General features: G+C 36.7%; 1 protein-coding gene across 11 annotated transcripts in view; it reads left to right on the forward strand.

The window, feature by feature from the left end:
* The window catches only part of LOC120626775 (protein tramtrack, beta isoform), a 548,009-nt gene that overhangs the window by 489,524 nt on the left and 43,423 nt on the right, over nucleotides 1–15,062 (forward strand). The window contains exon 5 of one of the 11 annotated variants that reach the window (XM_039894510.1): nucleotides 223–503. The exons of the other annotated variants lie outside the window; for them this stretch is intronic. Within the exon in view, the coding sequence (XP_039750444.1) occupies nucleotides 223–488 (266 nt within the window). The 3' untranslated portion in view covers nucleotides 489–503. Of the gene's footprint in view, nucleotides 1–222; nucleotides 504–15,062 lie in introns of those variants that run through there. 11 annotated transcript variants of the gene reach the window in all.

Raw genomic sequence — 15,062 nt, forward strand, 5'->3', positions numbered from 1 at the left:
CGCAAACTGAATATAGTAGTGCTATCCCTTTAGATAAGAAAGCATATAGTAAATTCATTCTGTAATCTGTAGATTTTGGTATAGGTGGATTCTTAACTTCAAGCGTAAATGAATATCCGGTGTAGATACGCCTTGAATAAATATTGCGTGGACATATTATACGACGTCATATGTAATCCGTAAGATTTTGTAGAGGTTCTAAACAGTTTTCCTTTCTTTCAGCGGAGTACGTACAGTCTAAAAGAGGGAAGAAGCTGATAAAGTTAAACAACTACACATATTATTCAGCCTCGAGAGATGGACCGAAGACCCGATGGAGATGTTCAACACACGCTTCGTGTGGCTGCAACGCTTGTCTATACACGTTCAAGGACGAAATAGTCGGGCTGAAGGATTTTCATAACCATCCTGCACCTCATAAAGACCCGAAGAATGTACCAAAATTTGTTCAAGGGTTTCCCAAATTAGATAAGAGCAACTTTGAGTAGATGTAAATTTTAAGATTGGACGTGTTGTGACATCTGAACTCCATCCGGTATATGTCTATTATAATGTATTTTTAGGGCCTCCTATATCCAACAGTTTACTGTGATTAGCTTAAGATCTTCTCAGATCCCGCCGACCCAAGTATATTTCGTTCGCTCATGTTCATAGGCTACTTCAAAGACTGGACGTGTTGCACGTCTGCATTTCCTTTACCAATCCAGCACTTTGAGTCTAAATCGCCTATCGGTTCTGTAAGCTTTGTGTCCAGCACATTCCTATTTTGGCTTCGCAATTCGTCGAGCTACGTCAATTCCTCTTATGAGAGATTTCCTGTTTATTAGTATTTAACGCAAATTATAACTCTAGTTGTAATTTCACAACGGCAGATCTTGTTGGATAGCGTATTGTTACTTTAAAAATCGTTATTATATAATTTGGTACTTAGCATCCATTTACGGTTGACGTTCAATCAACCCGGGTAAAACGGTTTTCTTCCAGGTTTCTGATATGAACCACTTTGGTATAAGAAGGCAGTTATGCTCTTATCTAAACCTACAAAACAAAGCCTTTCATTTGATTAAGTCTCAATATTTTCTTTGTATTTTTTTTCGGCTATGTTTTGTTACTAAAACATTATCACCCAGCGCTGTGCCGTTTTATAAGTTAGGTTTGTATACAATTAACACTGGAACTGGAACACATGGTCAAGATAGGGATAGGGCACGATTAAGCCACCATGTGGCGAATTCAACCTTTAAACATTTTATAGACAAAAGGCTTTTTTTTTTTTGCAGCCAATAGCCAATTTATTAGATGTCATACGGGCTGTAGCTAAAAACAACGAATAAGGCTGAAGACTGGAAGGCTGAATTTCGAAAAGTACGGTGTTAACTGTCAATAATTTAGTCACAAAGAATTTCCTATGTGAAATAATGTTTAAAACTCCATTCAGTTCTTCCAGCGATTGTCTTTGAAAGACAACTGTTTGTCAAAAATTCAACCCCTACATAAATGTCGAATGTTAGATTTTGGGGGACTGTTCACCTCTCGACGATGAGTTCCAGTGAATCACCAGATAGGCCAATTTTATTTTTATTTTTAGATTTTTTTTACATCTCTAATGTGGTTAAAGAGTGGGTCCGACGTATTGGCATATCTATAGGTGCTTCATTTTTGTTCACGGGGTATTGAATTAAGAAATTAGCCTTATATAGACTAGACTACTAAAGCTTCGGAGTTCCTCAAGATGTTATTTTAAATGGAATAAATAAATTAGGCTACACATTTGTAACAGCTGTTAACCCTTTGGTGGCTAAGCACGTAACTAAGACTATTGCGGTCATTTGGCTACCGTCAAAGTTTTATCTAAGGCCTGGAAATCAGAAGTTTTGGAACCACTTCCAGTCATGAACACCATAATCAGCGATCGGTACAGCTTAACTATTTTCGGTACCATCACTCAAGATTTTGGACTAGAAAATTTTGGTCAGTGTCACCAAAAATCTGTTTAGACATAGGTTCTCACTTTTGTTGCATTATTTTTATATATTAGTTATAGTGTGCGCGCAACCGCTAGTCACCCCAGAACTCTGTTACTTGTAAACTTTCTGTCTTTTATGGATTTTTTTTTCATTTAAAAGAATTTTGTATAGTTTCAGATTGGTCCCATAGAAATTTGTTCATCATTCACGTAAACGTTATTGTGTATTTGACTGTACCGAAAGACGAATAGACAGTTTACAGGACTTGCAATAAAAGTAGGTTTTATATTTTTTCAAAATTTGTGAAATAATAGTCGTGTAAAAAAAAACTAATCTGAAGTTAAAAAAAACAGTGCTGGGCCAAACGTAACAGCTATAAAGAGACAGGCCTCTTTCGGCTATCGATACAGGTAACTGTTGCCTTATTTATTCCTAATGAATGTTTTAAATACAATTAATTTTATTAATAGGTGCTAATTCGGTTGTACACAAAATCCGTGAACTAAAATTAGTGCCAATACTGGTTTAAGCAAATATCTAAACTAAACAAATGTGAATGGTCTCAAAATTAATGCGTCCTTTTTCGCAATGTAGTACTTAGTAGAACCTTTAGTGGTAGTAGAACTTTTTGTGGCATAGTTCTTCTGGGGTTACCACCATCCTTATTTCTGCCCCCTAAAATTGCGGTCTGAAGGGCGTGGTTGTCGGTGTAATTTCAGGCGCTTGAGGCTTAACACCTTCGCCTCAGGTTGATTTTGGGGGGGAGCACTTTGCAGGGCGTAACGTCCTGTGAAGTGTAGCACTGTTTACAGGCGATGGTTATCCAGTGGCCATCAGGTGAACCATATGCTGGGTTTGTCAGTTATAAATGTAAGAATAAAAAATAAACTTTTCCTGTACGAAAGGTTTTTTTAGTTTAGTTCAGAGATTTGCGTACAACTTAGGCACTAATTTTCTCTGGGTGATAGCCTCGCTGGTCTTGAGGCATGTTCAACTTCGGATCACGTAGGTCCAAAAGCTCTCCAAAAGTTTGACAGCCACCTTGGCGCAGCGGTGAGCGCTGTGGATTCAAGTGAGCGGTCCCGGTTTCGATCCCCGGCAAGGGAAATTTGGGAATTTATAATTTCTGGATTTTCTCTGGTCTGGTCTGGTGGGGAGGCTTCTGCTGTGGCTATGTGGCTAGTTACCACCCTACTGACAAAGACATGACCCTAAGCGATTTAGCGTACAGTTATGTATAATTGCCATAACCCCAACACGTTAGCCCATTAGCGTCTAAGACTGCATCATCACTTACCAGCAGGTGAAATTGCAGTCAAGGGCTAACTTGTAGTGGAAGACAAAAGATTTCTGTAATAAATCTTAGTACTAGCCAGTAGTTTTCGGCTTCTATAACCGTGCCTCGTAGAACACGTCAAGCTATTGGTCTGGGATATTAATATTAAATTGTGATAGAAAGCCCACACGAAGCAATACTGAATTAGGACCATAGTGTAAGTTGCATGTAAAATTACATTTTTAGTTCCTTTACACGTATTATGTCACAGGGTAATAAGAAAACATCGAAGTTTCTGCCTATCTATTCCTTTGCAATCATCCAATTTTTGGCAAAGATTCGATTAGTCAAACTATCCAGTGACATATAAATTTAAGACATAGATACGGAAAATGTGACAGTGAAATTTTTTTAATGAAGGATACATTTTCGCTAAACGTACTTCGTTCAATCATTCACTCATTTAGTCCGGTACTTCATTTAGTTCAGCAAACAGGAATGTTACATTACATTCAGTCATGTTACAATGACATATGGACTTAACTTTTATATCCTTTAGTAAAAAACATTAGGTATTATAAAACAGTAGGTAATAGATCAATCTGAGCATTATATCTTTAAACACTACCTTATGTTGATATATTTTACAGTTTGTAAGACTGGATACCATTTCTATTACATTCATCAGAGAGAAAAGTCGGAACTAAATGAAGAACCATTTGAATGACTAGTGAATGAAAGATAAGTCAATTTTGCGAAATGAAATACATAGTTTGTTTCTTTTATTCATTTGCGAACAACCCATGTATGTGTATTAAAATTTATTTTAACTCTAATTGCATGTTTGTATCCGGTATATGTAAAAAATATTTGTAAGATTTTATCTTTATAATAAATTTTTCTTTCTTAATAACAGTGGAGTTTATTTGCAATGAATTTCAGATTAAAACCTCCATGACGGCTAAACTTTAGTGTATTCTTAAGCTACTCGTAACATTAATCGACTTAAACCATTTCGATATACGGCCGAAGCCTCTTTGGTATTCTCTACATTGCTTTTGTATGCAAATACTTAAATATACAATTTCAATGTTTCAGAAAATTACACTGAAATTCATTTAGTAGTAGATCTTTTTCTGCCACACATCCACGGACAGGAATGTAGCTTAGCCCCTTTCTTTTTTATCGCTTTAAAGGTCAAACACTGGCACCACGTTTTACCCATTTTCATGCGATTTCGGTGCAAGTTGACGCATTCTTTACGATTTTACCGGCACCACGTTTTAGCCATTTTCATGCGATTTCGGTGCAAGTTGACGCATTCTTTACGATTTTTATATATTTCATTGTAGACTTACACTTCTATAAATAGCACTATGATGAAGATAAATTATTTAGGAAGCCAATGCCGTTTTAAGAATCATGAAAGGTGGGATGGATATTTTTTTATACGCATTTCCCCAAGAAGTGTGGTAAATGTAAAAATTTAAAAAAAGAACGGCTCCAAATATGACCTTTTTGAAACTGACATTTAGGTTTCTTCGTCGGTTGACAGGGCACAAGACGGCACTTTGTTATTAGTTTATCATTAGAAGATCTGCTTGGACTGTCGTCATCATCATCATCAGCATCATATCAACCCCTTAGCCTCCCACCACAAACCACGGGTCCCCTCCCACAATGAGAAGGGGTAAGGCCGTAGTCCACAACTCTGGCCCAGTGCGTATTGGTGGACCGTCAATTATCAATTGCATACAATTCTACAATAAACTACCAATTGACATCTTGGTGATGTCTCTTAAAAAGTTCAAAGTTTGTATTAAACGTAAGCTTATAGAAAAGTCCTATCATAGTATAAAGGACTACGGTATCGATAAAAAAGCTTAGGTTTAAATTATTGCTCTAACCAGGTTGCTCTTCTAATAATTTAAAATGGCATTGTGAGATGGTGATAACAAAAAAAAAAAAGACACCCGGCTAAGTGTGTTGTGGGCTTCTTCTTAGACCAGGACGCGTTTGGAACCCTCGTAGCTTTAGTTTTAAGTTAACGAATGTGGTTATCGCCATCATCTCACAACCGTGTAATTCTTATGTACGCATCAAAAGTGCCACCTAAGGGCCTACACCTACTTGAATAAAGATATTTTTGACTTTATCTGTAGAAAAAACTAAGTTTTCTGAGTTATATCGCAATCAATTTTAACATCGATACTTCATGACACCTATCTAAATTGTATAATTGGATTAAATGGTAATGGTTATAAAGGTAATTCTAATTTCAGGTTTTCTACCATTAACATACGTAATATCGAAAAAGGGCTACAAACTTTTATTGTACAAAGGCTACACCTATCACGTGAAGACCCAGAAAGGCGAGAAGAAAGTGTGGCGGTGTTCAAATCATTGCTCTTCCAAATGCAAAGTCACCTTGACCACTATAGAGGACTCCTTTTTGCAAATGCGACACACACACAATCATTTTCCTATTTTTTGATTTTTCATCGTACATTGCACATGTTATGTTATAAGAAAATATCATGTTCTTAATTTTGTGATTATTACTTAATGAAGACTCTTAAAAATGAATATAATGCTACCTAAGAAAATTATGTTATTTTGCACTAGTAAAGGTACAGTAAGCGGAGTTGAATGTAAAAAAAATGTAAATGCATAGAATTGATTCTACCAATGAATATCTGCTATTAAAACGAGATGAGACAGTTTGAGGACATTGTGGTGAAATCTTCCTCACGATGTTTTCCTTCACAGTTGAAGCAAGTGATGTTTTAATTGATTGAGGTGCGTGCTGAGGTTCGAAATCCAACCCCCCCCCCCCCCCCCCCCCCCCGAAAGTAAACACGAAGTCCCACCCACTGGGATATGATAATGTTGCTTAAATGCTTTAAATCATGTCTAAGTCGCATTGTTTAAGGTGCTGTGGTTTACTTGAATGTAAGAAAATCTTTGTGTGAAGAATTTATTTTACCAATAAAAATGAATTTAAATAATGTAAAACGTTGTAAACCATGCTATGTTTAGGTGCTGCGTTTGAATGAAAAAAATATCAATGTGTAGAATTTATTTTAACAATATGTTACTAGCTAGTCAGTGCTGACTTGTCCTTGAGTTACTAATATGTTCCAAGAAAGGATAACCCAATACTATAGTATAACTATTTATTGCTTCAGCAGAAACACATAATGGGTGTTTGTGACAAACGTCACCTAATTGTTTAATTATTTAATAAACTAATATTTTCTCACCGTACGTTATTTTTCTAGTCCCGAAAACTTTGTTATAAATTTTAAAATAAATTTATTTCATTCTAAAATGTATGACATCGATATAAGTAAAGACATAAGGTTCTACGAAAACTAATTGACGTCCACTGCTGGACATAGGTTTATTGTAGGGAATTCCACAATCCACGGTCCTTGGCCGCTTGCCTCCAGCGGTTCCCAGCGACTCACCTAATGTCGTCTGTCCAGCTCGTTGGGGGCCGAACTACGCTGCGTTTACCGGTGCGGGGTCGCCATTCCATAACCTAACGTCCATTGATCCTCCAAGCTGTGTGCCTTGACCATTGCCACTTCAGCTTCGCGTTCTCGTTGAGCTTGGTCGGTAACTGTAGTTGTTTTACTGATCATAGCTCTCTCAATTGCCGGTTGAGTGACTCTGAGCATTCTTATCAGGCTCATAGTAAGCGAGAAAACGTAAGTTGCATGTGAAATCTCTATAATTTATAGAGTGCCATAGCAATAAAACTAATGCAATGGTATGCGTAAATTCGAATCAAACTAAAATTTTATACAAAACTTTTCACTTGCTTACTTTATGTAATTTATATCCCATTAAAAATAACTAATTTTATATAAATAAAAATAAAGGTAATACCTATCAAAATTAATTCAAAACATGCATGACAATTTTATAAATTTAAAATGCATATAATAATGCATTCAAGGGTGTTGTTTAAGCTGCCCCGCTTTTGTATACCATCAGGGATATTTGCGGAAGCGAGAGTTGACTGCTTCTTTGCCTGCTGCGCTAAAGATGCGCCCACTCCCTGGTGCGGGGGAGCACCAACAGCATCCTGAAGATGATTGCTGGCAGGTTACGTGAGTCACTGCCGCGCCATTTCAAATGGACTGGAGCGACAGTAATTCGCATATTTAAAAATTATGTATTAATTTTTGTCTATTATTTTTTATTCATCGTTTAGTTATATAATAGGAATAATGTATTTTTAATAACAAAAAATATGAGCCTTGATGCTTTGAATAATAATTGTTATTATTATTACTATAAATCATCGGCAGTAGGAAAGCCGTAACTTAGTGGTCAACGCGCTCATGGCGCGAATGCCAGAGAGTCGCAGTTGCAAATCCTGTACATTCCGATTTTTTTTTTCTATGCATTTTAAATTTATATAATTTGATATTTCTCCAAGTGTAGGTAAAAACACTATTAGAAATTATAAAACATGCATATCAAATTATTAGGTTAGTACAAAATATTTTAATGTATATTATTTTCAGAATTCAACGTCCAAAATTTCAATTTAATTTCTCAGAATGTCAGACGAAGAACCGTGAATAAGTACACTTAACTTCAAAGGTAATTTTGTTTCCAGGGCCAGTTTTCACAACATCCTCCCGAGGGGCCCGCATGATTTGCATCGCCGGTTACAAGTTCCTACGCCAATGCGAGCTGGGGTTCAAGACGAGGTGGTGGTGCGGTTCACACTACAACCGAGGTTGCCGCGCCGTAGTGTACACTGTTGGCGCGGAAATCATCAAAGTGAAGAATGTGCACACGCATGCACCACCAGCTTCATTGTAAACGTTCGTTTGGCTCATCTCTGACTGGTTTCTGTTTATAGTAGCCACAGAATCAAGAACGTACAGAAGCCGTGTACACGACTAATAATGAAGCCTCCAAAACCACACCACTTTAGATTGGTTTCTCGAACAAACGGCTAGACACATACCATTTAGCAGTGTACAGTAATTTTTTTTTAATGTTGATGTTGTAAAAGAGCAACTACTAAGTTTCTTTCCGGCTCTTCTCGATAGAATCTGCTTTCCGAACCGGTGAGTAGAGTCATTACAAACAGACATACATATATATTTTATAAGCATTTCAAAAGTGCTTATAAAATAAATGAATTTTGAATTTGAATTTTATCTGTAATTAGAACATTACGCGATCACCATAAAATGGGAAAAAATTGTTCCCTAGCAACATTTCGCGGGTGTAAAGTAAGACGTGCGCGGGGCGTTTTCACTGTTTTTGGACACAATGCACTGCGTACAATAATGGCTGAATGAGAATTCTGTATGTTCTTATTTCAATGGTTCTAGCAACCAGATCTTTGTTTTGTAAAGTTCTTCTAGGTTGACGGCTTCATATTACTTTACACAGAAAGTTAACCCTTGACTGCAATCTTACTTTCTAGCGGATGATGCAATCTAAGATAGTAACGGGCTAACCTGTTACCCGATGGCAGTTATATAAAATCCATACTTTAATCGGTTCTATGAACACTAAATCGCTAACGCGGCACGTATTTATGAAGTCAAAGTCAAAGTCACTCTTGTTACGTTGATTATATCCAAAATGTGAAAACATAGCAGTGAGTAGTGATGGCGATAACTACGTTTGTAAACTTAAAACTAAAGCTACGAGGGTTCCAAACGCGCCGTGGTCTCAGAAGTGCCAACACCAAACTTAGAAGTCATATTTGAATCGGACTGGTCAGACGGTCGATTTTCTTACTTATTTTATTTGCACGACCATGTTTTCTATCGAATATACCAAATATGTATCTACTAATTTTCAATTCATTGAAAAAAAAAAATAAGACGCTATTTGATCTTCGGGAGGCGCTTATGTGATTAATATAGCATTATTTATTTCATTACTAGGTATTAGGACATAGCATTATATTAAACTATGAATGTAGGTACCTAATGTATTAAATTTGTATTAATATAACTATTTTTTTTTATATCCAACTATCTGTATAGATTTTTTTGGTAGAATTCTTTGGTTTTGGCATTTGTTCATAAAATAAGTTAGTAATCTTAGGTACCTAATCAATTTGAATGTTTATTTACACACAATGTAACGCTACTATCGCCGAGAAACTAACAAGGAAGTGTTATTTCAGAAATGTCATTAATTTGTCACAAGTTATATATTACGAGAAATTAGGATTGTATAATGTAAGTAATAAAAGAATTATAAATATGTTATGTATTTTAGATTTTTGCACACATATACTAAAAGTTAATGGACGATAAAGTTACTTGAAACGCGAATTCGTAATAAGGTTTTCTTGGCAGTTTATTAAAATTTTAGGATAAAATACAAAACTACTGTAGCAAATATAATGCAGGGATTACTGATTATTTTGGTTGTATTTAATCACAGAATTAAAAACACACAGAAAGCGTGTACAGGACTAATATTGAAGCATCAAAAACCATTCCACTTTTGTAGTGTTACTCGATTAGGCAGTTAGTCCCTTAGATCTACAATTAGCAGATGACAGTAATATTTCTCTCTCAATTTTTTTTTTTTAAATCTATACCTAATAGGCTAGCGCTTGACCACAATCTCACCTGATGGAAAGTGTAGATGTGGCCTTAAATGAGACGCGCTTGTCTAGAAGATGTCTATTCACTCTTGTTTTACAGATACCCAGGTTGTAAGAATTAGGAAACACAGAAGTCGGAAGGGTGTTCCAAACCCCAGCCTTGCGTTTAAGAAAAGAAGACTCAAATCGCTTCGTGCGAGTTTTTGGGATATTAACAACATATAGGTGAAAACTCGCTCGGTGCCTTGCAGTGCGATGGTAGAATGGTGAGGAGGGGACGAGATCGCATAGTTCCTGAGCACACTCTCCAAAGTATGTCCTATAAAACACCGAAAGACTGGATGTTCTTAACGTTACCATAAAATGGGGAAAATGGGAAAAGTTTGTGAGCTGGCAACATTTCGCGGGTGTGAAGTGAGACTATTTGCACACAATGCATTGGATTCTGTTCTTAATAATTCTGTTGTTTTATTATATATTTATATAATATTGGAAAGAAGCAGTGTTTTTTATTATACAATTGATCATTGTAAAGTCATTGCTTGCATTGCATTTGCATTGACGGCCGAATGACGCAGTGGGCAGCGACCCTGCTTTCTGAGTCCAAAGCCGTGGGTTCGATTCCCACAACTGGAATATGAATATAAGTGTTTTCCAGTGTCTGGGTGTTTATCTGTATATTATAAGTATTTATGTATATTATTCATTAAAAAATTCATCAGTCGTCTTAGTACCCATAACACAAGCTACGCTTACTTTGGGGCTAGATGGCGATGTGTGTATTGTTGTAGTATATTTATTTATTTATTTTATTTATTTATTGCTCATTGCAATGTATCTACTCTCTACTAGAGAGTATTCGAAGATCTGTTTGATGGGGAGTATAGACTGAAAAAGTTATATATTACTCTATACTGATCTTCATGCTTTTCGCGGAGTATAGGAAATTAAGCTCATTGTCCATTGCATAAGTGTATTAAGCAAACTTAAATTTGCATTTTAGGTCGCGTTTTATTTTGAAAACTCAATTCGTCTCGTCAGAAGAGCCTGTAACCATCTTCAAGACTTTAATAAAGATTATGATTTTATTCACAGCGCCTCACTTCATCACAACTGCTCGCGGTTCCACTATGATCTACATCAACGGGTACCGGTTCAGCCGCCAGTGCAAAATGGGAGTCAAGACCCGATGGTTCTGCGGTTCACATCACAGTAAAGGATGCAAAGCCGTCATCTTGACTGTGGAAGATCAAATAGTGAGATGCAACAATAACCACAATCATCCAGTACGCAAACCAGCTTTCTATGAAAAATGAAAACACAAACACATCTTCTTAAGTTTAGCCAAGCTCGGAAGAAGCGAAACGAGCGAGCGACCAAGGTCTGCCGCTCCAACGTGTTCCGTATTATGGAACAAAAGTAGACTTGAAGAAAAAAATAAATTTACTTACCTTTATCTGCACACAAGATATTCGTAGAATAGAAGCTGGTATATAGCAAAATGTAATTAATCTTATTTAACATCACGGTACGATCCTTATGAGTAGAGAAAACTAAATCATAGCGCGGGCGGGCGATGCGACGGTGTAGTACGCGGTATATTGTGTAGAACAGTAGATAAGTGGTAGGCGGATAATGTTACTATATAGTATACTAAGTATTATCATAAGACTAGGTTTTTAAAAGGGCTTGTGAAGATGGCCTTCAATAGGCATAAAGAATCGCTAAGATATTGAATTTATCTAATGACATATGACTAATGCTATGAAAAACGTTTTTTTTATTTATATTCTAAGTAAGATTGGTATTTATTTTCAATGAATTAATAAAACTGCAAAATTCTAGTGCGATCCTGCAAAATCTAGAGAATTTCAGCTAGAATTAGACGCTTAAAAATTGGCCAAACTTTTTTCTTCATTAATTTTATCAATAAAAAGACTGTACTTGTTATGTATATATTCATTTTAACTCCTGCATTGTTTTAATATGTTGTTTTTATTTGAAATTAATTTTTAAATCTGCAAGTGCAGATTGGTGGACTGTTGCCTTTGTGTACTTTGTGGAGAACTCACAGGCATAAAGGTTTCTTCAAGAGGTTTACCTTCACTGTTAAAACAAGTGAAAATAAATTGCTTAATATTCATTGGTGCATGCCGGGGATCAAGCTTGGTCACTCGAAAGGAAAGCCGAAGTAATATCCACCAGGCAATAACCGGTAATTAGTGATTTATTTACCGAAATATTAATAAATCCTTTTCTTCCAGCTATAACCTTTGCTACCACGCGACGAGGCGCCCGAATACTGATCGTACACGGCTACAAATTCCACAAACACCGCCTGTCTGGTTTCAAAGTGCGCTGGTACTGCGGCACTCATCACAACAGAGGCTGCAAAGCTGCCATCTCCACGATAGGCAATGAGATCATCAAATATAATAACAATCACAACCACGAAGCTACGTGGAACTTCGGATAAATAATTACTTCAAACTCTCATTAGAAGGCGAGTCACACAGCGAGGGATGGAGATAGCAAACTCTACGCGATCAAATCAATAATGAGGAGATCCTCTACGGATCTCCTCATTCTCATTCTTGATTTGATCGCGTTAGAGTTACCGACATGGCTCAACGAGTCGCGAAGCTGTAGTGGCAATGGGCGGGGTACATAGCTCGGAGAACCGATGGACATAGGGTCCCAAGGTGCTGGAATAGCGACCTCGCACTGCTAAATGCAACGTTGGTAGACCCCCGTAGAGGTGGCAGATGGCATCAAACGGGAGACCGCTGGGGCCGAGCGGTACAAGGCCGTTGTATTTGGAACTCCCTGCAAAAGACCTATGTCCAGCAATGAACGTCAATCGGCTGATGATGATTATGATGAATTACTTCAATGCCCCTGTTCTCCATACCAAACGCACCGTACAACTCCAAACAAGATTGGTTATCAAGAAAGCTTTAACCGCAAAATAGTAATTATTTAGTCTGAACTGACACTACTTATTCCACTGTTATGCAGTAGCGAAAAAGGAAAGGCTTATCACACCAAAACCTAAACTAGAGAGAAAAAATTAAGATCTGAAACCTATAAGAAAATTGCGTCTTTTAAAACAAAGGCCCGATTTCACAGTTGAAACTGAACGGGGCCAAGCAATCTAAACTCAATTTCCGCTTTAAACGGGATAGGGCACATAGTTTTACAGTCCCAACAATAAAGGTCATTCCGCGTTACTTTTTCTCATAGCTGCTTCACCGCATGTTATGACGTCATCTATAAATTCTATTGCAATCCCTACGCAGCTTGTACGGTGCAGACCGCTAGAGGATTACTACCATCGCTTCAAGCAGTGTTATTTTAATATTATAATATGTTTTAAAAATATAATCCTAACTCTAGGGACGTTACTGTCACCGAGTTAAGAACACATAGAACTCTCATCCAGCCATTATTATGATGCAGTGCAGACACAATTGTCCAAAAACCGTGAAAACGCCCCGCGCACATCTCACTTCACACCCGAGTAATGTTGCTAGTTCACAAACTTTTCCCCATTTTATGGGAACCTTTAGAACATGAGAGGTAAAATAATTACTTTCAAATGATAAATGGAGTGAAGTGATCAGCTGTTCGAGAAACACTACTAGAGTTGAGTGGTTTTTGATGGTTCAATATTAGTCGTGTACACAGTTTCCGTATGTTCCTAATTCTATGGTTAAATTATGTAATTTTAATAATAATACTGTTATAAGTGATCGCAGTTAGCCCACTCGAGTGTTTTCTCTTTTGTTTGTTGTGTGCTAATTTTATGCTGTTTTTAATTTGGTAATTAATCAATGCTTAATTTCATTTCTAGTATTTTGTTTTATTTTAAAATTATTTTTGTAATATTTGTGTGATGTGATGACTTTTGTATTATTAAATACATTAATAAATTTGATTTATTTTTATTCAGTGTATAACTGCGTTGAACGAAAACGCTTCATTTTATATTCCGGTTCAATCGTATTAAAGGTCGCGTTGATTCCACCATTATGAATATTTCCTTTCTAAAACCAGTGTCTAATCGTTACGGTACGATGCCGCAGAATAACCGCTTTAATATAACTTCCACACCTATAACAAGTTATCCTGCTAGCATCTGAGAATGAAGTTAAGGGCTAGCTGGTACTGGCGTGAACGAAAAAATCTAAATTTCTTGTAATATTGCGTTATTACCTAATTTACCTAATTTATTGTAACAAAAACGGGCAGGAAATCATCAAGATGACCTTTGTCACCTCTCAAACAGGTAATAAGCAATAGATATTTTTTTTGAATTTTTTTGTTTTGTTTTTTACTTATTTTTATATTATGTGACGTTCTTTACGGCATACTGGACGAAATTTGTATTTTTTTTGGCTTTTATCTGTTAATAAGTTAGCCATCTTGATTTACCTGAGCTCAAGGTATTAACAGTGTCAATCGTCTTGAAATCCTTATCCCCCACTTCCTTCACTATAAGGATAGAAAGCTAACCCTCACATTATTATTTAATAGATTGATAATAAGATTAGATTCCTAATTGTATGTTGAACTACGGATCACGTGATCCTGGGTTCAATGCCCGGCAGGGTGATTACGCATTAGTGTTGCCCAAATTCAGTCTTGGTCTTGCAGTCTTGGTCTTGTTCTTGCGTTTTTGCAAGACCAAGACCAAGAACAAGACCGCGTATTTTTAGCAAGACCAAGACCAAGACTGACCGTGCAAGACTTGAGCAAGAACAAGACATAGCCTGCAAGACTCTTGCGTCTTGCAGCTAGGACTTAGCGCTATTTCACGGAGTAGTTAGGTGTAACAGTTCGGTGTATAGGTAGGTAGGTACGCTTAGGAATTCTATGAGACGCAAAAAACTATATCAAAGAATATGAAAAACTGGACCTATGCGCATTACAACTAATACCATAAACATAGCGAATAAAAAAATATCTATTAAAATCAAACTGAGTGCATGCATAGTTATGTTTTAACCATCGGCACTTTGATAATGCGGCATCAAAGGTTTTGTACTTACTTCTCAAAGAAATTTGCCGCTTTTCGGAAGTACATGGTTATGATACACGCGCCGGCGGCTTCTTTTGAAATCTAAAACAATCGTTGCCGCCGCGCCGAAATCATAACATTTGACACTATTCATGCAAAATAATTTCGAATTTTAAGAGTACCTACAGGTGTTCCAAA

The sequence above is a fragment of the Pararge aegeria genome, chromosome 10 (assembly GCF_905163445.1).
Source record: "Pararge aegeria chromosome 10, ilParAegt1.1, whole genome shotgun sequence".
NCBI lineage: Eukaryota > Metazoa > Arthropoda > Insecta > Lepidoptera > Nymphalidae > Pararge > Pararge aegeria.